The sequence below is a fragment of the Nerophis lumbriciformis genome, linkage group LG38 (assembly GCF_033978685.3).
Source record: "Nerophis lumbriciformis linkage group LG38, RoL_Nlum_v2.1, whole genome shotgun sequence".
NCBI classification, from domain to species: domain Eukaryota; kingdom Metazoa; phylum Chordata; class Actinopteri; order Syngnathiformes; family Syngnathidae; genus Nerophis; species Nerophis lumbriciformis.
Genome location: NC_084585.2, coordinates 4419112 through 4445765, shown reverse-complemented (window position 1 = coordinate 4445765; position 26654 = coordinate 4419112). Strand labels below are relative to the sequence as shown.

The 26654-nt window shown below is 43.0% G+C and overlaps 1 protein-coding gene across 2 annotated transcripts in view; it reads left to right on the top strand.

Moving 5' to 3' along the window:
* The window catches only part of fam219aa (family with sequence similarity 219 member Aa), a 32982-nt gene that overhangs the window by 6235 nt on the left and 93 nt on the right, over positions 1-26654 (top strand). Inside the window, exons 2-6 of one of the 2 annotated variants that reach the window (XM_061932853.2) lie at positions 2676-2772; positions 2964-3057; positions 8789-8869; positions 17566-17620; positions 24785-26654. The exon at positions 24785-26654 is cut by the window's right edge and continues 93 nt beyond it. In XM_061932853.2, the coding sequence (XP_061788837.1) occupies positions 2676-2772; positions 2964-3057; positions 8789-8869; positions 17566-17620; positions 24785-24943 (486 nt within the window). In that variant the 3' untranslated portion in view covers positions 24944-26654. Of the gene's footprint in view, positions 1-2675; positions 2773-2963; positions 3058-8788; positions 8870-17565; positions 17642-24784 lie in introns of both variants that reach the window. The other variant, XM_061932852.2, reaches the window with a different exon arrangement.

Below are 26654 nucleotides of genomic sequence, written 5' to 3'. Positions count from 1 at the left end.
TTCCCAGGCCAGCCGGGAGACATAGTCTTCCCAACGTGTCCTGGGTCTTCCCCGTGGCCTCCTACCGGTCGGACGTGCCCTAAACACCTCCCGAGGGAGGTGATCGGGTGGCATCCTGACCAGATGCCCTAACCACCTCATCTGGCTCCTCTCGATGTGGAGGAGCAGCGGCTTTACTTTGAGCTCCTCCCGGATGACAGAGCTTCTCACCAAACGTAAACAAAAAATATGATCCGGGCAGCGGATCATAACAATTATGTTGTACAATGCCCAGGTAGCCCAAGTAACTGCCTTTTGTTTGCTGTTTTGCATGACATGTGTCGGGAGACTTCAATCTTGACACCTCATTGGCTGGTTCTGAGACGGGATCGATCGCTTCAGTCCTAATTTACATAAAATAGCACATGCACGTGTCGCCATGGTGAACGTGGGGTATTTGCTCGCCAACTGCCTGGCGGCCTCGACACATGTGCTCTGTTAGAGTCACTTCTGTTGCACAGTAGAGGACTTTAGCATGAGCATAATGTGCAGCTCTGTGAGCACTGCAGGCCCCTTGCTCCCCTCTCAATCTGTTGACGCTCTGGCTTGGAACAGGAATCCCCTCTGTTCTCCCACGGCCTCCTCTTCATGCCATCAGCGATCACACAGAAAGAGCCAGAACTGTATAGGCAGAACACTCGGGCCTATTGATGCTCCAAACCAATGGAACTATAGTTGCCTTCGAGCAATGCAAATACTGCCGGGGTGTTGGACACAAGCCTTAACTAAAGAGAGCTGATTTTGCGGGCATTATGCCATCCTGGTAATGTTTGTGTTAGCTCGCGGGTAAAGCAGAATGCGCTAAATCGTGTGTGCTTGTAGAATAAACATCAGAATGCATACCTGCCAACTACTCCGGTTTTCCCGTAATTAGTACGGTTTTCATCAACCTATTCCGGGTTACGGTTGCAGTGATAAAAAATACGGTTTTTCATTAATCTAAAAAAAAAAGGGTGAAAACTACGCGAATTGCACCTTGTGCAGACAAGATTTTTCGATCGGACACGGAGGAATTAGCGATGTAAAAGACCACGTTGGGACAAAAAAACACAAGTCTAATGCCGTTGCTAGCGATACAAGTGGAAAACTTTCAACGTTTTTCGTCGCCCAAACAGATTCTTTGGATGTGATAAATGCCGAAGTTTTATTTACGGAGGCAATAATTGAGCATGGACTTCCAATCGCACTGGCTGATCACATGGGACAGTTAAATGTTTGTAATGCAACCTTTAAAAATCATTACGCGGTGATCGCGGTCCCAAAAATAAACTTTTCTTGCATGATAATGTCCAGAAAAACTCACTTTATATTACTATAGAGTCCTTTTAACGAATGAGTTTGATGGTTTATCACAAACCTTAAATGAAAGAAGTCCTTTGTTCTCCTGCACCATGCACGCGCTTTGGCCTTGCTTCGTGTTTGGTGCGCAATCCTGTCGGCTGTATTTCACAGCACGTCTTTGACAACTTGAAGTGGCATAAAACATTTAAAACAAAGGGGTTATAGGAACAATCACTTTCAGTGTTTTATGCCACTTCAAGTTGTCAAAGACAGTATGCTGGTGCCCGACTGCCACAAGTGGAACAAACATTTGAAACAAAGGGGTTATAGGAACAATCACTTTCAGTGTTTTATGCCACTTCAAGTAAACTTATCATAAAGTTACCATATCATTTTTGCAGTATGATCAATCTGATAGAATAAATTTGGATTTTAGCCACAAAAAGGTAATGACACCAATGTTATCTATTGGAATTGTTTGGTACTGTTATACTGTTAAAAGTGTTTATACTATTTATGCTTTCAAGTCCAAGTTGAAGAAATCTTGTTAAATGTTGACAGCATAACCACCAAAATACAGAAGTATGTCCTTAATATTTTTGCAGTGCTATTTCTGTTGAAAAGTTAAAATGATTACATTAGAGATGTGATGTGCCACTTTTCAAGTGTCTGATGGCTTAAATTAATTTTCATTAATTTTTCATATTTTGAATTCTTTTGAAAGGCTTACAAAAAAACTACATTTGAATTTTAATTCCATGGTATTGACAGGACTATTAATTTTAATGAAGTTAGCTTACCATGTTTACAGTATGATAATTGTGATAGAAATGTGAATTTTAGGCACAGAATATTTTTTTTACAATTGAACAAGGCAGTAGATTATACAAGCTTGGACAGAAAGTTAATAATGACACCAATTTTTTTTTAAATGGAATTGTTTAGTACTGTTTTACCATTTGTTTACTGTAAAAAGTGTTTATACTGTTTATACTTTCAATTAACAAATTGAAGTCTTGTGAAAGGTTGACAGGATAACTGGCATTAACTGTCAAAATAATTTCAAACTATTGAAGTTATCTTACAGAATAAACATGTCAATCAACCCATATGATTTTTGCTGTAATATTTTTGTTTTGAAAAGTCACTGTGACTGATAGAAAAGTGATGGTTTTAGCAACATTTTAACCTGTCTGAATGCTAATAATCATTTTGCGTCGGGGGGCGAAGCCCTGAACCCCCCACCAGGATTTTGTCCTGGACCTACCAAGGGCCCTTGGACCCTGGCTACTAGGTTTTTCTGATTTCAAAAGTTGGCAGGTATGAGAATGCTTTACTCTCTATTGTTGTTCTAGGATCCAGCAGCTTCCTCAAACTCGGAAACCGACCCTGATGCCAAAGCAGAAACGGTGGCCATAAACTACAAGCCATCACCACTGCAAGTCCAGATAGGTATCAAAATGAACACAGTGCAAATCACCACCAAGTTAGTCAAATGTTGTACATTAAATATAGTAAATGAATTAGTACGTTCAACTCATATAAAGTGTATGTGGTCCCGTATGTGATCTATTATTCATTGCAATATTAGTTGCTGCCCATTGAAGTGTTTACTCATGATCTCGCATCCTGTGGTTGCCCAGAGAAACAGAGAGATCTTGCCAGGAAGGGCTCAGTGAAGAATGGCAACGTGGGTAGTCCTGTCAATCAACAACCTAAGAAGAACGCTAGGACAAGGTAATAAGTTAAATTTGTAACTTTTCTTTCCTCTCACAAATGTGTTTCTGGTGGTGGTGTTTTTTTTTTTTGTCTCCATTGATTTCACAATATAGGGCCTAGACTAAAACTTTAAACCAAAAGGACACAACTGATTTGTTTCCAGCCTTCTGTGGAATCAATCAGACCTGCTGAAGCTACAGAGAGTACAAAAACAAAGGCGTGGGCTTGGTTGTGTTCTTTCAATGGCGATGCCGAGCATAAACCCAGTGTAACCCACAATATTGACAACTGGCTCATCTGTCTAATCCCGCTCTCTTGTGGATTAGCAAACACACACTATATGAAAGGCTTGAAGCCTCATACTGATAATCTTAGATTCATGCAGTGCCTGCTTTTGCTCTGTTTGTGTTGGTATGAAATTATGGACATGGAATTAACATAAAATGTCCGACATTTTATGTTTTTTTAAATTTTGTTTCAAGAGACATTCTCTGTAGTCTTTCATAGTTCACTACTCCTGTATAGGGTAAAAACTGACTTTAGATTGGAATCACAAACAGTGTCCATTGAACAACTCTGTGGCAATACGAAGTATCAGTTGTAAAAATGATGTATGTAACGCATACTTGCCAACCTTGAGACCTCCGATTTCGGGAGGTGGGGGGGGGGGGGCGTGGTCGGGGTGGGACGGGGGCGTGGTTGGGGGAGTATATTTACAGCTAGAATTCACCAAGTCAAGTATTTCATAGATATTATATATATATATATATATATATATATATATATATATATATATATATATATATATAAGAAATACTTGACGTTCAGTGAATTCTAGCTATATATATATATATATATATATATATATATATATATATATGTATGTGTGGGGAAAAAAATCACAAGACTATTTCATCTCTACAGGCCTGTTTCATGAGGGGGGGTACCCTCAATCGTCAGGAGATTTTAATGGGAGCATTCGCATACCATGGTTTATATAGGGCACAGAGTGGGTGGGTACAGGCTGGCCTAGGGGCGTGGTGATTGGTTCATGTGTTACCTAGGAGGTGTTTCCGTCTATGGCGGCATGTTGTTACAATTTCGCTGCGCTTGTTGAGGGATGACAGGTCTGGACGGTAGATAATAAACAGTTTCTCTTTCAAGCATAGGTTGCATCTTTTATTACCACTATTGTAAGGTGTGCTGGATGCAAGAATTTGCCATGTTATTGAATATTCAACATTATTGTCTTTGAGGTCCCAAATGTGTTTGCTGAGTTCTGTGGTATTTCGCAGGTTTTTGTTCCTGAAAGAAGCCTTGTGGTTGTTCCATCTGGTTTTGAATTCACCCTCGGTTAATCCTACATATGTGTCGGATGTGTTAATGTCCTTGCGTATTACCTTAGATTGGTAGACAACTGATGTTTGTAAGCATCCCCCGTTGAGGGGGCAATCAGGTTTCTTTCGACAGTTACATGCTTTGTTGGTTTTGGAGTCGTTCTGACTGGGGGTCGACGGCTCATTTGCAATTGTTTTGTTGTGGTTTGAGATGATTTGTCGTATATTGTTCATACAGCTGTAGCTCAATTTGATGTTGTTCTTGTTGAATACTTTTCTTAGGTTGTTGTCTTTGGGAAAGTGTTTGTCAATCAGATTGAGGAATTTGTGTCCAATGTTCGTTGAGACGTTTTTGCTGTATGGGGGGTTGTACCAGATGATGCCGTTTCGTTTTCTGTTCTTTTTTGGCTGGTTTCCTGGCGTGGGTTCATAGGTGAGGGTGAAATTGTATCCGCTTTCATCAAGGGCTTTTTGGTACGGGGGGGTTGCTTGGTCAAATTCAGCTTTGCTAGATGACAGCATCGATAGCCTTTTATTGATTCCGGTAGGTATTCTTTTCGTGGTGGTGGGTGGATGGTTGCTGTCATGGTGCACGTATTGGAGTGTTGTGTTGGGTTTCGTGAATGGTTGGTAGCTGTTATTTCTCAGGTTGAAAGTGACGTCAAGAAAGTTGACGGTTTGCTTGTTGGCTTCAATCGTGATCCGTAGGCCGTTCTCTTTGAAAATTTGGCATATGCGCTTCTTGGTATTCTCGCTGCTCCTTGGCGAGGCGCGACACACTGCCAGTCCGTCATCACGGTAAATACCAAGGTTCAGATTGAGGCTAGCGAGCTGGGAGAGGAGGAAACTCCCAACGAGTTCACACGTTTCTGCTCCGTCAAAACTTGTCTTGTGATTTTTTTCCCCACACATACATATATTGCGCTCTACTACGGTATCGAGCACTATTTTTTGGATAACCTTATTAAGACATATATATATATATATATATATATATATATATATATAAAATAAATACTTGAATTTCAGTGTTCATTTATTTACACATATACACACACATAACACTCATCTACTCATTGTTGAGTTAAGGGTTGAATTGTCCATCCTTGTTCTATTCTCTGTCACTATTTTTCAAACCATGCTGAACACCTCTGATGATGCATTCTGTGTGGCACGCACAAAAGTGCTTTCATCAAATGCACTAGATGGCAGTATTGTCCTGTTTAAGAGTGTCACAACATTGCTGTTTACAGCAGACGAACTGCTTTAAGGTATACAAAAAAGTGACTGCTGTTGTTGTGTGTTGTTGCCACGCTGGGAGGACGTTAATGAAACTGCCTAACAATAAACCCACATAAGAAATCAAGAACTCGCCCTCCATCATTCTATAGTTATAACGTGATTGGGCAGGTACGCTTTTTTGTATTGTGGAGGACCTGAGTCCGCCTGAATTTCGGGAGATTTTCGGGAGAAAATTTGTCCCGGGAGGTTTTCGTGAGAGGCGCTGAATTTCGGGAGTCTCCCGGAAAATCCGGGAGGGTTGGCAAGTATGCTTTAAAGCATAACCGAGCATGCTTCAATATAGCTCTTGTCTCAAAGTAGGTGTACTGTCACCACCTGTCACATCACGCCCTGACTTATTTGGACCTTTTTGCTGTTTTCCTGTGTGTAGTGTTTTACTTCTTGTCTTGCGCTCCTAATTTTGGTGGCTTTTTCTCTATTTTTGGTATTTTCCTGTAGCAGTTTCATGTCTTCCTTTGAGCGACATCTACTTTGTTTTAGCAATCAAGAATTTTTCAGTTGTTTTTATCCTTCTTTGTGGGGACATTGTTGATTGTCATGTCATGTTTGGACGTACATTGTGGACGCCGTCTTTGCTCCACAGTAAGTCTTTGCTGTCGTCCAGCAATGTCAATAAAACAAAAGAAATATGGTTCAACCCCCCCTCACCTCAGAACCCCATCATCATAAACACACAAACAGTTAAAACAGTTGACACTTTTAAATACCTGGGCATAACCTTGGACAATAAACTCACCTTTGATCAACACACCACGGACATTCAAAAAAGAAGTCAACAAAGACTGTCAGCCATCCGTAAACTTAAAGGACTATACGTTGCACCTCATCTCCTGTTATTACTTTACCAAAGCATTGTTCAACCCATCCTTCTGTACTGTTCCACATGTTTTTTCACCATGCTTTCTGTAACCAACCGGACCAAACTCACACGCATTACAAACAGAGCAGCTAAAATCATCGGCCTACCCACACCCAACATTTCAGACATAAACCACAGGTCCATCACCCGACTGGCAAAAACAATAGTCCAGGATATCACTCACCCACTACACCAATACATCATCCCACTACCATCAGGGCGCAGGTACAGAACAATCAAATTCCGGAGAGCCCGCCTCAGGAAAAGCCTGATCCCTTAACAGCAGGCCCGGCCGACCTGTCTGACAAGCCTGTGAATGTGTGTTAGTCATGTATGATGTCTTTTTGTTATTTTTTTGTGTGTAATGTCTAGTGTTTAAATGTACGGCAGTGACAATGAATTTCCCCAAGGGGACCAATAAATCTAATCTAATCTAATTCTGTTTTTGTTTACTTTGTAGCCAGTTCAGTTTTAGTTTCGTTCTGCATAGCCTTCCCTAAGCTTCAATGCCTTTTCTTAGGGGCACTCACCTTTTGTCTATTTTTGGTTTAAGCATTAGACACCTTTTTACCTGCACACTGCCTCCCGCTGTTTCCGACATCTACAAAGAAATTAGCTACCGGCTGCCACCTACTGATATGGAAGAGTATTACACGGTTACTCTGCCGAGCTCTAGACAGCACCGACCACTCAACAACAACACATCATTTGCAGACTAGAATTACTGGTTTGCAAAAAATGTTTTAACCCAAATAGGTGAAATTAGATAACCTCCCACGGCACACCAGACTGTATCTCACGGCACACAGTATATCCTGCCCTCTCACGGCTTCACCTACGTAGTGATGTAATAATGTATATATGTACAGTAACACATGCACGCGCACTAGCTTTAGGTGTTGTTGGCTAATACTAGCAATTCAGAAAGCTGGCATTAGCTATCATTGAAGGTATATTCTATCGTAACAACAACATGATTGCAAATTGTTTGTTACTTCCCTTGGACTGTTTGACGCCGGAAATGTGTCCTGTGATAAACCGTTCGACCGGAACCCTCTAATAACTAAAGTTCCGTGGGTGAATAATGTAAACCCACTGCAGTTTTTAGCGCTTTGATAGCTAGTCTACTGACGGATATACAGATATAAGTAAGAACTTTACACTACTTTATATTAGAAATGGCAACAGTGGAGGATGAAAGTCACATATTGCGAAACAAAACGCCAGATTATACACACACCATAATGATACTTGTATGTTTAATGCGCCGACAATCCATCAAGCGGTGCGGCTTCACAGCTAACCAAAGTCGTACTAAAAACATTTTGACATATTTTTGAGCACCGTGTGTAAAGTTCTATATTCTCAATGGAACAGTTAAAGTTTTGGTGTTGTTTACTGCCATCATATTGCAGTCTACACATATCTTGTATGTATGACTGCCATCTACTGGTCACACTTATCATTACACCATGTACCAAATAAAATTGGTTGGCGGTCAGTAAGCACAACCAGAATTATTCCGTACATTAGGCGCACCGGGTTATAAGACGCACTGTCGATTTTTGAGAAAATGAAAGGATTTTAAGTGCGCCTTATAGTCCAGAAAATATGGTACTTATATACAAATCAAATCAAATCAAATCAACTTTATTTATAAAGCACATTTAAAATTTACCACAGGGGTAGCCAAAGTGCTGTACAATGAACAGGTTAAAAGATAAAAACGAGTACCGAGCAAACACAACACAAACAGAACACGATAAAAAATAAATAATTAAAATAGAATTAATAAAAACATAAAAACAGGATCACAGCAGGTGTATTATGGTGCGCCATTGCAGGATGGATATCACTCAGTGTTAAAAGCCATGGAATAAAAGTATGTTTTTAAGAGAGATTTAAAAACAGGAAGAGAGGAGGCTTGCCTAACACTCAGGGGTAGGTCGTTCCAGAGCTTGGGAGCAGCAACGGCGAAAGCTCTGTCACCTCTAATAATACCATTAATAATATGAAATAAAATGTAACAAAAATAATTTCTATTGATTTTTCTATTTCGTCCCGGTTTAGAGATCAAGATTAAGTTATAAGTAGAGCACCCGAGGTCACAGAAGGGTGTATTTCCTTTGAACCGTAAGAACACAACACACAATTTTGAAACACCACCAATCCTCTCATGGTTGGAAGTTGCAAGACAAGAAACTAATCCTTGTAAAGAGTGTTCTTAAAATGTCTTTTTGCTCTTGCGCAGGTTGGTGGTGCCAAATAAAGGCTACTCCTCTCTCGACCAGAGCCCAGACGAGAAGCCCCTCGTAGCACTGGACACCGACAGGTATGTGCAGCTTTCTGACTTCACCTTTTAAAACTCAAAACAATCTCAAACCGAACACGTCAGCAACAAAAATGCCTGACCTAAGAGTGTATTGGGGGGGGATTTGCAGTGTTGTGTGTCTCACCCTGTTACATTACATTAATCCACGGAGCCACTTGAGAGAGTTGCAACTCTCATGATCCCAGAAGGGGGCAAAGCCTCTCTCTGGGGAGCAGGATTAGTGGATAGTGGGGTGAGGATTTCCAGAGGGAAAAGCGGCTCAGACGCAGACCTACATCCACCCTTTACTGAACTGCTTTGTTTTGGTCCCACCCTTTGTCCGCTTGGCATGTTGTGACTTGAGGGGAAGTGCTCACGTAAAATAAGTCACATATTACATCATACTACAGGTAAAAGCCAGTAAATTAGAATATTTTGAAAAACTTGATTTATTTCAGTAATTGCATTCAAAAGGTGTAACTTGTACATTATATTTATTCATTGCACACAGACTGATGCATTCAAATGTTTATTTCATTTAATTTTGATGATTTGAAGTGGCAACAAATGAAAATCCAAAATTCCGTGTGTCACAAAATTAGAATATTACTTAAGGCTAATACAAAAAAGGGATTTTTAGAAATGTTGGCCAACTGAAAAGTATGAAAATGAAAAATATGAGCATGTACAATACTCAATACTTGGTTGGAGCTCCTTTTGCCTCAATTACTGCGTTAATGCGGCGTGGCATGGAGTCGATGAGTTTCTGGCACTGCTCAGGTGTTATGAGAGCCCAGGTTGCTCTGATAGTGGCCTTCAACTCTTCTGCGTTTTTGGGTCTGGCATTCTGCATCTTCCTTTTCACAATACCCCACAGATTTTCTATGGGGCTAAGGTCAGGGGAGTTGGCGGGCCAATTTAGAACAGAAATACCATGGTCCGTTAACCAGGCACGGGTAGATTTTGCGCTGTGTGCAGGCGCCAAGTCCTGTTGGAACTTGAAATCTCCATCTCCATAGAGCAGGTCAGCAGCAGGAAGCATGAAGTGCTCTAAAACTTGCTGGTAGACGGCTGCGTTGACCCTGGATCTCAGGAAACAGAGTGGACCGACACCAGCTGGACTGCTGCTGAGTGGTCCAAAGTCATGTTTTCTGACGAAAGCAAATTTTGCATTTCCTTTGGAAATCGAGGTCCCAGAGTCTGGAGGAAGACAGGAGAGGCACAGGATCCACGTTGCCTGAAGTCTAGTGTAAAGTTTCCACCATCAGTGATGGTTTGGGGTGCCATGTCATCTGCTGGTGTCGGTCCACTCTGTTTTTTCTGTTTCTTTTTTGTATTAGCCTTAAGTAATATTCTAATTTTGTGACACACGGAATTTTGGATTTTCATTTGTTGCCACTTTAAATCATCAAAATTAAATGAAATAAACATTTGAATGCATCAGTCTGTGTGCAATGAATAAATATAATGTACAAGTTACACCTTTTGAATGCAATTACTGAAATAAATCAAGTTTTTCAAAATATTCTAATTTACTGGCTTTTACCTGTATGTATATATATACATATATTTTTTTTTTGATATAATTATTAATTATATTATATATAATATTATATATAATATAATTATAAAAATATAATATATACATTATATATAATAATATCATATACTGTATATTAAATTGTACATGTAATATATATATATATATATATACATATATATATATTTATAAAAAAAATATTTATTTATATTTATACTATATTTTATACTATATTTTAGATTTATTTATATTTATAGATTCTCACCCAATATCTGCTTTACTTGTTATTTCAAAGCAAGTTATACATCAAATTGCCAGAATTTGTCTTGTGATTTATGTATTATTTTGTATCATGACCTGTTGAATGTTTACTCTATTAACCAGCCTTAGGACAACGGATGAAAATTAGCTATTGTGCTAACTCTGGCATATTTACATCGTTGCTCTATGTTGAGGAATATGCATTGTCCTAATTCAAATAAATAAATAAAATAAATACAATTTACTTTAAAAAAACAAAAAACTTTACGCTAATATGCTGTAAAAAAATAAAGCAGATTTTACAGTAAAAGTGTGGCGACTGAGCATACCATTTTTTTTTTTTACAGTGTATGCAAAAAAATATATTAAGTGCATAAGCAATGTATAATAGTACTATCATGAGGTAAACCCCTATGAATTTATATTCATAAATTATTAAGCGGCCCTCGGAGGGCAACCATAACTGCCTCGTGGCCCTCAGTCAAAACAAGTTTGACGTCCCTGAGTTACACTCATTAAACGATTACCGTATTTTCCGCACCATAAGCCGCCCTGGGTTATAAGCCACGCCTTCAATGAACGGCATATTTCAAAACTTTGTCCACCTATAAGCCGCCCCGTGTTATAAGCCGCATCTAACTGCGCTAAAGGAATGTCAAAAAAACAGTCAGATAGGTCAGTCAAACTTTAATAATATATTAAAAACCAGCGTGATGTGGGCGCGCATGGAGTCGTATATCAACATGGACGGAGCTGCGTGAAAAAAGCCACCCGGCCTCTTCGCGTAAACTTCCCTTAACCACTCGCTCATCTTTTCTTCATCCATCCATCCCTTCGAGTTAGCTTTTATGATGACGCCGGCTGGAAAGGTCTCTTTTGGCAAGGTCTTCCTTTTGAATATCACCATGGGTGGAAGTTTCTGGCCATTAGCATGGCAAGCTAGAACCACAGTGAAGGATGACTTCTCATTCCCTGTGGTGCGAATATTCACCGTACGTGCTCCCGTTGTATCCACAGTGCGGTTCACAGGAATATCAAAAGTCAGTGGAACCTCGTCCATGTTGATAATGTTCTCTGGCCGGATCTTTTTTTCAGCTATCTTGTTTTTACAATATGCACGGAAAGTAGCCAGCTTTTCTTGAAAGTCTTTAGGCAGTTGCTGTGAAATAGTAGTCCGTGTGCGGATGGAGAGATTGCGTCTTTTCATGAACCGGAAACCTGTCGCTTAGTAGGAGCCATTTTGTGGTCTTTACAGATGTAAACACACAAAGGAAATGAAACGTAATATCCGCGCGCTTCTTCTTCTTCTTCTACGCGGGCGGGTGGTTGCTTACAGTAGAAGAAGAAGCGCTTCCTGTTCTATGGGGGCGGGTGCTTACCTTGGCGGTTGCTTGCGTAGAAGAAGCACTTCCTCTTCTACGGGGAAAAAAGATGGCGGCTGTTTACCGTAGTTGCGAGACCGAAACTTTATGAAAATGAATCTTAATATTAATCCATATATAAAGCGCACCGGGTTATAAGCCGCACTGTCAGCTTTTGAGTAAATTTGTGGTTTTTAGGTGCGGCTAATAGTGCGGAAAATACGGTAATGGTAGCTACAGAATATGAAACCTCTGCAAAACTCTTGAGCCGCCACAAGCTTTGTTGTTTTAATGGCCGTTTTTTGAGACAAAATTAGGCAAAGAGTGTGCAAAGGGTATGGATAAAGGTGCATATTTCTAACCGCTCACCAACTGTATACCCCCAGAATTGTAAATGCATCGTTCATTACTGTCCATGCCTGCTAACTAAGAAATACAGTCTGATGCTCCACTAATTTGATTACATTTGGTTAACATCTCAGTTTTCTGTCAATTCTGAGCTTTTTTTTAGTAACACTTTACGTTTATATGGCATTACCGCATTACTAAAACAGCAAATGTAGTCATTTTTCAAGGTCTTTGTAGGCTAAATGTCACTTGGCCTGTTTGGGTAAACGTTGGCCTCCGCCAAGGCTGTCCTTTGTCACTGGTTCTATTTATAATTCCTATGGGCATCATTTCTAGGCGCATCCAAGACATTAAGAGTGTCCTGTTCTGATCTAATTTCTGCTATTTGCAGATGATTTGATCCTGATGTCTTCATTTACTCTTTTGGTTTGCTGTTGAGTGCAAAGCCTTTGGGATCAGTCGTAGATCCATGGTTCTCAGCCAGAAAAGGGTGGATTGCAGCCGCCGTGTTGGGAGTGAGTGAGGTCCTTCCCTAGGCGGAGGAGTTGAAGTATCTTGGAATCTTGTTTACGAGTGAGAGAAGGCTGGAGAGTGAGATCGACCGATGAATTGGCCGCATCTGTAGGCGCTCTACCAGATCTTTGTGGTAAAACCAAAAGCTGAGCCAAAAGTCAAAGCTCTCAATTACCACCTTACTAGTGGTGGCATGGTTTGGGTAGTGACTGAAAGAGCAAGATTGCCCCTTTGCTCCTTCGCATTGAGAGTGGCGAGTTGAGGTGGCTCGGTCATCGATGCCTCCTGGACACCTACCTAGTAAGATGTTCCAAACATGGCCAGCCAGAAAGAGGCCACAGAGAAGACCAAGGACACGCTAAAGGGGTCAAGTCTCGCAGCTGGAATGGTAAAGGCTCGATGTCCCCTGGGTGGAACTGGAAAAGGTGACCAGAGACCAGGAAGTCTGGGCTGCTATATGTGCCTGCAACTGGGAAAGTGGTTAGTTGAGGTGGCTCGGTCATCGATGCCTCCTGGACACCTACCTAGTAAGATGTTCTATACATGGCCAGCCAGGAAGAGGCCCCAGAGAAGACCAAGGACACGCTAAAGGGGTTAAGCCTCGCAGCTAGAATGGGAAAGGCTCGATGTCCCCTGGGTGGGACTGGAAAAGGTGACCAGAGACCAAGAAGTCTGGGCTGCTATATGTCTCTGCAACTGGGAGAGTGGCTAGTTGAGGTGGCTCGGTCATCGATGCCTCCTGGACACCTACCTAGTAAGATGTTCCAAACATGGCCAGCCAGGAAGAGGCCCCAGGGAAGACCTAGGACACGCTAAAGGGGTTAAGTCTCGCAGCTGGAATGGGAAAGGCTCGATGTCCCCTGGGTGGAACTGGAAAATGTGACCAGAGACCAGGAAGTCTGGGCTGCTATATATCCCTGCAACTGGGAGAGTGGCTAGTTGAGGTGGCTCGGTCATCGATGCCTCCTGGACACCTACCTAGTAAGATGTTCCAAACATGGCCAGCCAGGAAGAGGCCCCAGAGAAGACCAAGGACACGCTAAAGGGGTCAAGTCTCGCAGCTGGAATGGTAAAGGCTCGATGTCCCCTGGGTGGAACTGGAAAATGTGACCAGAGACCAGGAAGTCTGGGCTGCTATATGTCCCTGCAACTGGGAGAGTGGTTCGTTGAGGTGGCTCGGTCATCGATGCCTCCTGGACACCTACCTAGTAAGATGTTCTAAACATGGCCAGCCAGGAAGAGGCCCCAGGGAAGACCTAGGACACGCTAAAGGGGTTAAGTCTCGCAGCTGGAATGGTAAAGGCTCGATGTCCCCTGGGTGGAACTGGAAAAGGTGACCAGAGACCAGGAAGTCTGGGCTGCTATATGTGCCTGCAACTGGGAGAGTGGTTAGTTGAGGTGGCTCGGTCATCGATGCCTCCTGGACACCTACCTAGTAAGATGTTCTAAACATGGCCAGCCAGGAAGAGGCCCCAGATAAGACCAAGGACACGCTAAAGGGGTTAAGCCTCGCAGCTAGAATGGGAAAGGCTCGATGTCCCCTGGGTGGGACTGGAAAAGGTGACCAGAGACCAAGAAGTCTGGGCTGCTATATGTCTCTGCAACTGGGAGAGTGGCTAGTTGAGGTGGCTCGGTCATCGATGCCTCCTGGACACCTACCTAGTAAGATGTTCCAAACATGGCCAGCCAGGAAGAGGCCCCAGGGAAGACCTAGGACACGCTAAAGGGGTTAAGTCTCGCAGCTGGAATGGGAAAGGCTCGATGTCCCCTGGGTGGAACTGGAAAAGGTGACCAGAGACCAGGAAGTCTGGGCTGCTATATGTCCCTGCAACTGGGAGAGTGGTTAGTTGAGGTGGCTCGGTCATCGATGCCTCCTGGACACCTACCTAGTAAGATGTTCTAAACATGGCCAGCCAGGAAGAGGCCCCAGGGAAGACCTAGGACACGCTAAATGGGTTAAGTCTCGCAGCTGGAATGGGAAAGGCTCGATGTCCCCTGGGTGGAACTGGAAAATGTGACCAGAGACCAGGAAGTCTGGGCTGCTATATGTCCCTGCAACTGGGAGAGTGGTTAGTTGAGGTGGCTCGGTCATCGATGCCTCCTGGACACCTACCTAGTAAGATGTTCCAAACATGGCCAGCCAGGAAGAGGCCCCAGAGAAGACCAAGGACACGCTAAAGGGGTTAAGTCTCGCAGCTGGAATGGGAAAGGCTCGATGTCCCCTGGGTGGAACTGGAAAAGGTGACCAGAGACCAGGAAGTCTGGGCTGATATCTGTCCTTGCAACTAGGAAGGGTCTAGCTGCGGTCGCAGACACTAAGTTGTGACGACTACGGAAGTGAACTGTGTCTTAAAGACGTGCTTACAGCGGTGCTGACAACACAAGCGTGGACACTGGATTCGTAATGTGATTCAAGATGGCTAATGCAACGCACCACGGTTGTTATTATTTTGGTTGTTGAATGTATTGCTTTTTCGGCTGATCGTCTGCAACCTTAACCAAAACCCAAACCTAACCCCAACTTATTTTCAGCAGTATTTCTTTAATTTATTTCTGATTTCAGTGTAACGTATTGTATCTCGAGCTTCACTTCCGTTGAACACATGCTTCACTTCTGCTGTCGTCAACGCGACGGAAATGGATGGATAGATGGACTTAGAGTGGGCGCAACTTAGACCTAAACATGTAAACATTGTCTTGTTCTAGGTGGCTAGCAATGTAGCTAATGGGAGCAATCAATTCTACCACTAAATCACTTTAAAATGCATCCAACAACCGTCAACAACACTTCATTTACTTCCTGTAACCTGTATAATCAAACTGTAGCAACATTGTTATCGTAAGAGCGGACACTGAGGAACTCTTTTTCTAGCGTCGTAACACATCTGTGTGCTACATTATTAGCCGTAAAAGATAAGGTAGCAACTGCATCAACACAAAACACTTTTGAGTTTGTAATGCCTAACATGATGGGATAGAACACCGATCTGTACTGACTGAAAAACATGAACAATCATATTACAGTATCTGCAAAGTATTATTTCATGTTTTGTTCATACGCAGCATACACTGTCTGTCATGATACACGCATCACATGCTGCGTGTATCATGATAAATATAAAGTGTGACTCACTCGATGGACTGTTGCCTTTTTGGTCCAGCTGGCCAGGGATGTTTTTTTTCCAGTTTATTTGGGTAAGCACTCAATTTATGTCAAAATAGCATGGCTTCAAATTCCACATTTTGCAGCTTCGAGTCACTTTCACCTCACTCTCTCGGCTTCTGTCCGCTCCAAAATCTCACTCTTCCTCTTTTTTTTGCAGGCTTCGATAACTAGTCATTTATTGTCCCTATTTTCAGCTTCAAAAATATAAGGTTGTTAAAGTTAAAGTGAAAGTACCAATGATTGTCACACACACGCTAGGTGTGGCGAAATTATTCTCTACATTTGACCCATCACCCTTGATCACCCCCTGGGAGGTGAGGAGAGCAGTGGGCAGCGGTGGTGGCCATCCATCCATCCATCCATCTTCTTCCGCTTATCCGAGGTCGGGTCGCGGGGGCAGCAGCCTAAGCAGGGAAGCCCAGACTTCCCTCTCCCCAGCCACTTCGTCCAGCTCTTCCTGTGGGACCCCGAGGCGTTCCCAGGCCAGCCGGGAGACATAGTCTTCCCAACGTGTCCTGGGTCTTCCCCGCGGCCTCCTACCGGTCGGATGTGCCCTAAACACCTCCCTAGGGAGGCGTTCGGGTGGCATCCTGACCAGATGCCCGAACCACCTCATCTGGCTCCTCTCGATGTGGAGGAGCAGCGGCTTTACTTTGAGCTCCTCCCGGATGGCAGAGCTTCTCACCCTATCTCTAAGGGAGAGCCCCGCCACCCGGCGGAGGAAACTCATTTCGGCCGCTTGTACCCGTGATCTTGTCCTTTCGGTCATAACCCAAAGCTCATGACCATAGGTGAGGATGGGAACGTAGATCGACCGGTAAATTGAGAGCTTTGCCTTCCGGCTCAGCTCCTTCTTCACCACAACGGATCGATACAGCGTCCGCATTACTGAAGACGCCGCACCGATCCGCCTGTCGATCTCACGATCCACTCTTCCCTCACTCGTGAACAAGACTCCGAGGTACTTGAACTCCTCCACGTGGGGCAAGATCTCCTCCCCAACCCGGAGATGGCACTCCACCCTTTTCCGGGCGTGAACCATGGACTCGGACTTGGAGGTGCTGATTCTCATCCCAGTCGCTTCACACTCGGCTGCGAACCGATCCAGCGAGAGCTGAAGACCTACCCATCTCAGGGCGGACACTCTAACCACTAGTGAATCCTCGTTTGTCCAAAAATAGTCGTCTTTGTGGTTTGTTTCCGAATCTGCCATGATTAGATGATGGATTGATCAGTTATTCATCATTATTATAAAATGTACAGTCTGGGCTCTAATAAACAGGTTTTTTTGTAGACTGAAAATACTTTTTGCGACTTAATGGATTTACTGTTTGTGTTAAGTTCTTCTTAAAAGATGGAATACAGATTTTGTATTTGAACAAGTTTAGAATACAATACAGAGACATTTCCAGATGTGCCTAAAGGTCTGCATTTTTCCACTTAGTCAAAAGTATTCAAACATCTGAGTATTACGAAGGATGCACTGTGGAAAGCAGCACCTTCTGAGATGTGTATGTCTGTTTTGCAGTGATGATGACTTCGACATGTCCAGGTACTCGTCATCAGGATACTCCTCAGCCGAGGTGAGATGTCTGAGGGACCAGGTATCTATGCACACATTATATTTCACTTCATGTAGTGTCACCAAACATCAAATCCCATTGTCACGTCAGTCCTCCAGCAGGTGCACTGATCCTACTAGTTGTCTCCCATTGGGGGTGGTTAGGCACATTTTGAGTCAGACTTGTTTGTCCTTTTGTCACCCTTTTGTGTATGCAACATGTGTTCAAGTTTTACTAGGAACTTAGTGTATTGTGTAGGGATTAGAGATGCGCGGATAGGCAATTATTTCATCCGTAACCGCATCAGAAAGTCGTCAACCATCCGCCATCCACCCGATGTAACATTTGATCAGAACCGCATCCGCCCGCACCCGCCCGTTGTTATATATCTAATATAGACGATGCAAGGCATTAGTGAGGTTATAAAGCTTTTGCCTGTTAAAGAAAGGAGACTGATCCAATGCAGTGCTGACATTCGCGTGCCACGCTGTCACGACCCAGACGCACACCAGTGCGCAATCATATGGGAGCCGCGCTGAGCGCACCTCCAAGCGCGTCTCGCTGCCGGCGACGGCCGGGTATGGGCCCGACGCTCCAGCGCCATCCATTTTCAGGGCTAGTTGATTCGGCAGGTGGGTTGTTAATAATAACTGGGATTTATATAGCGCTTTTCTAAGTACCCAAAGTCGCTTTACATGTAGAACCCATCAATCATTCACACCTGGTGGTGGTAAGCTACTTTCATAGCCACAGCTGCCCTGGGGTAGACTGACGGAAGCGTGGCTGCAATTTGCGCCAACGGCCCCTCCGACCACCACCTATCATTCATCATTCAATTCACCGGTGTGAGTGGCACCGGGGGCAAAGGGTGAAGTGTCCCGCCCAAGGACACAACGGCAGCGATTTTTGGATGGTAAGAGGCGGGGAGCAAACCTGCAACCCTCAGGTTTCTGGCACGGTTGCTCTACCCACTACGCCACTCCTTAGCGGGTTCCAACTTCCATGGCCACCGTCCTGCTGTCTATGTGTGTGAATGTGTGTGTGAATGGGTAAATGTGGAAGTAGTGTCAAAGCGCTTTGAGTACCTTGAAGGTAGAAAAGCGCTATACAAGTACAACCCATATCAACCAGGGTGAGCCCCACCCCCTTCGTGAGCGCACTGCGCGCGGAGTGACCCCTGTTACGCGCCCCCGGCAACAGGGGTGGCGGGCAGGTAAGCTGCGCGGGCGGAGCGCGCGGAGTGACCCCTGTTACGAGCCCCCGGCCACGGGGGTGGCGGGCAGGTAAGCTGCTTACCTGCTGCGCGTGACGCCGGCCGCGGCGAAGGCGGACGAGGCGGGGTGTCGGTGCGGTGGGCGCGGTGGTGACCCTGGACGTGCGTCGGGCCCTTCTCGCGGATCGCCTCAGCTACGGCTCCCGATGGGGCCCTCTCGGGGGAAGGGGCCTCGGTCCCGGACCCCGGCGAGGCGTCCCTTCTCCGCTCCGTAAAAGTGTCCATCTCTTTTCTTTTTTTTTCTTCTGTTGTGGCATATGCAGCAGGTGCCTGCTCGTTTTTCGTATGTGGGTAACAACATTTAACTATGTATATATATTTCCGAATTGGTTTAACTGCCACCCGCCTGAATCTATTTAAAATCTAATTTTTTTTTATTTCAACCGCCCGACCCGACCCGCGGATAAAATCGAATTTTTTAAAATTTCATCCGCCCGATCCGCGGATAATCCGCGGACTCCGCGGTTGTGCCCGCACACCGCGCATCTCTAGTAGGGATTGACACCGAAATCCAGTTTCAAAATGTCAAAGGTAGTAACGGTAGGACACATACAGAGTCTGACGCTCATTTAAACTTTATCGCCGACATTAACAAGCCTTTATATTGTATCTGGGGTTGTGTCGATATCAATATTTTGGTACTGGTACCGGTACCAAAATGTATTTCCATACTTTGCGATACTTTTCAAAAATAAAGTGGACCACAAAAAAACGTCATTATTGGCTTTATTTTAACAGAAAATCTTATGGTACATTAAACATAAGTTTCTTATTGCAATTAAAGAAATCAAATCAAATCAAATCAACTTTATTTATAAAGCACATTTAAAATTTACCACAGGGGTAGCCAAAGTGCTGTACAATGGGCAGGTTAAAAGATAAAACGAGTACCGAGCAAACACAACACAACACAAACAGAACACGATAAAAAATAAATAATTAAAATAGAATTAATAAAAACATAAAAACATAAAAACAGGATCACAGCAGGTGTATTATGGGGCGCCATTGCAGGATGGATATCACTCAGTGTTAAAAGCCATGGAATAAAAGTATGTTTTTAAGAGAGATTTAAAAACAGGAAGAGAGGAGGCTTGTCTAACACTCAGGGGTAGGTCGTTCCAGAGCTTGGGAGCAGCAACGGCGAAAGCTCTGTCACCTCTAAGCTTCAGCCTTGTGTCAGGGACCGTCAACAGCAGCTGATCGGCTGATCTTAAGGATCGGGTGGGGCAGTAAGGCTGAAGGAGGTCGGAGAGATAGGTTGGCGCGAGGTTGTTTAGACATTTAAAAACAAATAAAAGGAGTTTAAAATTGATTCGGTAACGCACAGGGAGCCAGTGAAGGGACGCTAAAATAGGGGTGATGTGCTCACGTCTGCGGGTCTGTGTTAGCAGACGAGCAGCAGAGTTCTGCACGAGCTGCAGGCGGGCGAGGGAGGCCTGGCTAATGCCTACAAACAGGGCATTGCAGTAGTCAAGATGAGTCGAGATAAAAGCGTGGATTAATTTCTCAAGATCATGTCTTGATAGAAGCGGTTTCACTTTCGCTATTTGGCGTAATTGATAAAAGCTTTTTTGAACGACGCTACTGATTTGTTTTTCGAATTTAAAATCTGAGTCGAACTTTACCCCCTGGTTTGTGACACAGTCGCTGAGATACGGGGTCAGAGTGCCGAGGTCAACGTTGGGGGAGGGAGAGCGACTTGGACCGAACAACATAACTTCTGTTTTGTCTTCATTTAGGCTCAGGAAGTTAGCTGAAAGCCAGACTTTGATGTCGTGCAGGCAGTCAATAAGACGTTGAACCGTGTTATTTTGTGCCATGGGAAAATAAATCTGGCAATCATCGGCATAAAAATGAAATGCAATACTGTACTTCCTAAAAATAGAACCAAGGGGGAGAAGGTAAAGCGCAAATAAAATTGGGGCAAGGATTGAGCCCTGGGGGACCCCATGTGGTAAAGGAGCTGTGCACGACATAAAACTGTCTACTTTTACACAAAAACTCCTGTCGGTTATGTACGACCGGAACCAGTTGAGGGCGGCGCCCTTAATGCCCACACAGTTCTCAAGACGAGTGATTAAGGTGGCGTGGTCGACGGTGTGGAACGCAGCAGACAGATCTAAAAGCACCAGGACAACATATTTACCAGAATCAGTGGACAGGAGGATATCGTTAAAAACTTTTAGAAGCGCTGACTCTGTGCTGTGGAGGGCTTTAAAACCGGACTGGAACAGCTCAGTGATACCATTATCCTCTAAGAAGGGCAACAACTGACTGTAGACAACCTTCTCTAATATTTTGGAAATGTATGGAAGATTAGAGATAGGTCTGAAGTTAGAGAGGAGAGAGGGGTCGAGAAGAACAATTTAGTCCTTAAATAAAATAGTGAACATACTAGACAACTTGTCTTTTAGTTGTAAGTAAACAAACAAAGGCTTCTAATTAGTCTATGCAGTAACATATTGTGTCATTTATCTACCTATTATTTTGTACACATTATGCGTAACAAGCAATTTTCAAACAAATTTATTATTTCTCTACTTCTTCATTTAAATGGTAAATGGGTTATACTTGTATAGCGCTTTTCTACCTTCAAGGTACCCTAAGCGCTTTGACACTATTTCCACATTCACCCATTCACACACTGATGGCGGGAGCTGCCATGCAAGGCCCTAACCACGACCCATCAGGGTCAAGTGTCTTGCTCAAGGACACAACGGACGTGACGAGGTTGGTAGAAGGTGGGGATTGAACCAGGAACCCTCAGGTTGCTGGCACAGCCACTCTCCCAACCCGCGCCACGCAGTCCCGTCATTTAATCCCAGGAACACCATACCTACCGCCAAGCATGGTGGTGGTAGTATTATACTTTGGGCCTGTTTTGCTGCCAATGGAACTGGTGCTTTACAGAGAGTAAATGGGACAATGAAAAAGGAGGATTACCTCCAAATTCTTCAGGACAAGCTAAAATCATCAGCCCGGAGGTTGGGTCTTGGGCGCAGTTGGGTGTTCCAACAGGACAATGACCCCAAACACACGTCAAAATGAATGGTTAAATCAGGCTAGAATGAAGGTTTTAGAATGGCCTTCCCAAAGTCCTGACTTAAATGTGTGGACAATGCTGAAGAAACAAGTCCATGTCAGACAACTACCAAATGTAGCTGAACTGCAGCAATTTTGTGGTCAAAAATTCAAGCAGAAGCTTGTGGATGGCTACCAAAAGCGCCTTATTGCAGGTAAACTTGCCAAGGGACATGTAAGCAAATATTAACTTTGCTGTATGTATACTTTTGACCCTCACATTTTCAGTAGACCCATAATAAATTCATAAAAGAAGCAAACTTCATGAATGTTTTTTGTGAGCAACAAGTATGTGCTCCAATCACTCTATCACAAAAAAATAAAAGTTGTAGAACTGATTGGAAACTCAAGACAGCCATGACATGATGTTCTTTACAAGTGTATGTACACTTTTGACCACCACTCTATATATGTGTACACATTTACTGTACGGGTTCCGGACTATAGGGTGCATCTATGTATTAGCCGCACCCACTACATTTTAGGATTAAAAAAAAAAAGTTTTCATTTATTAGCCACTCTGGACGATAAGCCGCAGATATAGGTTGTATACGGTGTTTGTAACACGGCAGTAAAACGGCTGATCAAACAAAACAGAAGTCATCGTGATTGGACCCACTAGCTGTGGAAGCTAGCTCTCCAATCAGCTAAACAGACTCAATAATTCCACAGTGACGTCTTAGTGACTTCATTGAGAAATTTGTGAAACTGAAACAATACAAAAATAATGCCGTCGTGAGTTAATAATACTAACACAGACACTTGCAAACGTGTTGGCGTATTAGCTAATGCTAATGATAATATGTACGAAAACACTCCTGCAGACATCACACATGGGACACTTTAGTTAAGTATAAACAGTTTTAGTTATATTGTAAAACTTACAAACAATGCTTATAATGATGAATGAAGAACAAAAATACCTGTAGGAACGCTATAGACGGCTAAAAGACTGAACAGCACGGAACTCTGGTTGGGGAAAAAAAAATAAAAAATCCCTACTGGAAGCAAACTCGTCCAAAAAATGGCGCTGTAGCATAGACAATGAGACACCTTTTTAGCTTATATAAAATAAAATAAAAATGTCAAAACTTATTTTATGGCCTTCAGTGAAGAAAAACCCATAAGTTAGCTGCACCTTCCCTTTAAGCCACTCTGTTCAAAGTGTAGGAAAAATGTAGCAATTTATAGTGCGGAATTTACAGTGTATATCTTATATTATTATATTATACTATGTCATATTAATATTTAATATAATTGAATACTAAGAGTATTTAAAAATTGGACCCTTACCTTGTTTACTTCTGTGACGACCTTGTCAAGACTTGGTCCGGGGTGTGTGCTTTTCCAGGATGCAACGGAAAGTTGGCACGGGCGAGACGGGAATTAAGGTACATGATTTATTTATTAACTATAAATACAAAAAAAAAGATCAAACAAAAGGCGCGCACAGTGGCGGAGAATAAACTATGAACAATTAAACAAAACTTGCAAACTATGGCTTGAATAAAGAAAACTTACTTGGCATGGACAAAAAAGGAGCAGCGTGAACATGGACATGAAACAATGGACAGAGCATAAATGTGGTGTGAGGTCGTCAGGACGAACAACAGAAAATGAGTGAACTTAAATACTATGGACATGATTAGTGAAAGCAGGTGCGTGACTCAAAACGTGAAACAGGTGCGTGACGTGACAGGTGAAAACTAATGGTTGCTATGGTGACAAACAAGAGTGCACAATGAGTCCAAACGTGGAACAGGTGAAACTAATGGGGTAATCATGGAAACAAGACAAGGGAGTGAAAAGACAGAAACTAAAGAGTCCTATAACTAAACAAAAACATGACTTAACACAAAACATGATTACACAGACATGACAGACCTCCCTAAAGTTTTGTAATCAATCAGAAATATCAAGCAGCTAAAATGCGCCAAACATGGAAGTGGAAGTGTGAAGAAAGTGTTTAGCTTTTTCCCCCATCATGCATTGCAGGGGATTTAAATGGGTTTAATTTTGAATGATGTGTTGTGTTTGGACATTTTTTTTTTATAATAACCACAAAGTTCAACGAGCAGATTGTGTTATTTGTGACTTTTTGTGTTAGTTTATTTGCGGCATGAGTAGGAATAGTGCAGTTCATGGTCATTCTAGGGATATATCTTTATTGTCATTGCAACAAGTACAACAAAACTATGTTTTCAGCACAAACCCATTCAAGATTAGACAAACAAACAGTGTACAGGAACGCTGATGGGTCGCCACGAGGCGCCTTGTAAAAGGTGGGGAAAAAGGTAAAACGCTGGGGAAGAAGATGAGTTAAAAAATACAATCTAGACTGGGCTCCTAAGGGGGCCTAGTCTGGAGTGGGAACAAACCTCCATGCCATGCACACATAAACATGTTACATTTAATCACGACAACTCGCAACAAAAGGGGGGGAGTTGGGACCCTGGAGGTCGACTGCTGCTATGAAACGCTGCCAGCCGTCCATCACCCCGAAGGGGTGTGTGTGTATATGCCCATTGTTTTGGGTGTGTTGATGTAGTGTCCATAGGCCTGGGTCCTGGTTCTGCATGCAAGCAAAAGTTTGTAATTCACCTGAATTACTCACATTGTCCACAAGATGGCGACAAAATTGCCACAATATTAGATTCAGATATTTAAAATATAGACGAAGGCACCCCACGGGACAGATTCCTTTAAACTTGTGACGTCTCGTCGGCCAAAACAAACACACCGGCGGGCCGTAGTTTGGACACCCCTGGTATGGATGGTACGACATTATTACCGGTGAACTTACAAGGTCCTGCTTCTCTCTACCACAGCAAATCAACCAGGACCTCAACATCCAGCTCCTGAAGGACGGCTACCGCCTGGACGAGATCCCCGACGACGAAGACCTGGATCTGATCCCCCCCAAAGCCGTCAACCCCACCTGCATGTGCTGCCAAGCTGCTCCCTCCACAGCGTGTCACATCCAGTAGCGTCCTCTTCCTCTTCACAAACATCGTATAGAAAATCTTCTTTCTGGAACCTTTTCAGTTGAGTGACTGCAAAGAGAAGTGGGAAAACTGTTGAGGTGGAAGAACTGCATTGTCAGGTAGGGAACACCTTTGGAAGAACCAGTGGATGTTGTGCACCTTCCTCCTATGGTTGGACCTGTGTACCTGACATCTCAAGTGATGGTACAAACATAAGCCTGAAGTGTTTGTTTTTGTCCCTATCATTATATTACTTTTTTTATTATTATGAAGAACAAATAAGTAAGGGCATGGGATAGCAGAGCAGATACGGTGAAAAAGGAATAATATTTCATAGGCTTCTGGTTGATTGATTGGGAAGTGTGCTGGTTCTCTTAGCTTTGTCTTCCTGTGTACATATGTCTGACATGAACATGATGTTTATGTGCTATACCCAGAGAAGTAGGGCTGAGTCATCAAGCTACCGATAGAACACTAATGCAGGGGTGTCCAAACTACGGGCCAAGTTGGGCTTGCTAGATGTTACGAGTTTCCAAATTATTTTTTAACATCTGGCACTGTCATTTCTACTAATTCAGCCCCCATCTTGTGGACAACTTGAGTAAATCAGGTCAATGACCATGAACTAAGCTTTGAATTGAATACAGCACGGCATATACTTGTATGACCCATGCCAAACAACCTTCCCTGGTCATGGCACAAACCAAAAAAATAACAAATGAACTAATACACAAAGTCAACACACATGGTCACACGTAACACAACTTGATCACTGACCATGAATTAAGCTTTGAATTAAATACAGCACGGCATTTTTTTCTATGGCCCATGCCAAACAACCTTCCCTGGTCATGACACAAACCACAAAAAATTAAAAATTAACTAATACACAAAGTCAATACACATGGTCACACATAACACAACCTGCTCGCTGACCATGTATTAAGCATTAAATTAAATACAGCATGGCATTTACTTATATGACCCATGCCAAACAACCTTCCATGGTCATGGCACAAACCAAAAAAATAACAAATTAACTAATACACAAAGTCAACACACATGGTCACACGTAACACAACCTGCTCACTGACCATGAATTAAGCTTTGAATTAAATACAGCATGGCATTTACTCATATGGCCCATGCCAAACAACCTTCTATGGTCATGGCACAAACCAAAAAAATAAAAAATTAACTAACACACAAAGTCAACACACATGGTCACACATAACACAACCTGCCCACTGACCATGAATTAAGCTTTGAATTAAATACAGCATGGCATATACTCATATGACCCATGCCAAACAACCGTCTATGGTTCTGGCACAAACCAAAAAAATAAAAAATTAACTAACACACAAAGTCAACACACATGGTCACACATAGCACAACCTGCTCACTGACCATGTATTAAGCTTTAAATTAAATACAGCATGACATTTACTCATATGACCCATGCCAAACAACCTTCTCTGGTCATGGCGCAAAAAAAAAAAAAAAAGAACTATCACACAAAGTCAACACACACGGTCACACATGACACAACCTGGTCACTGACCATGAATTAAGCTTTGAATTAAATACAGCACGGCATTTTTTTCTATGGCCCATGCCAAACAACCTTCCCTGGTCATGACACAAACCACAAAAAATTAAAAATTAACTAATACACAAAGTCAATACACATGGTCACACATAACACAACCTG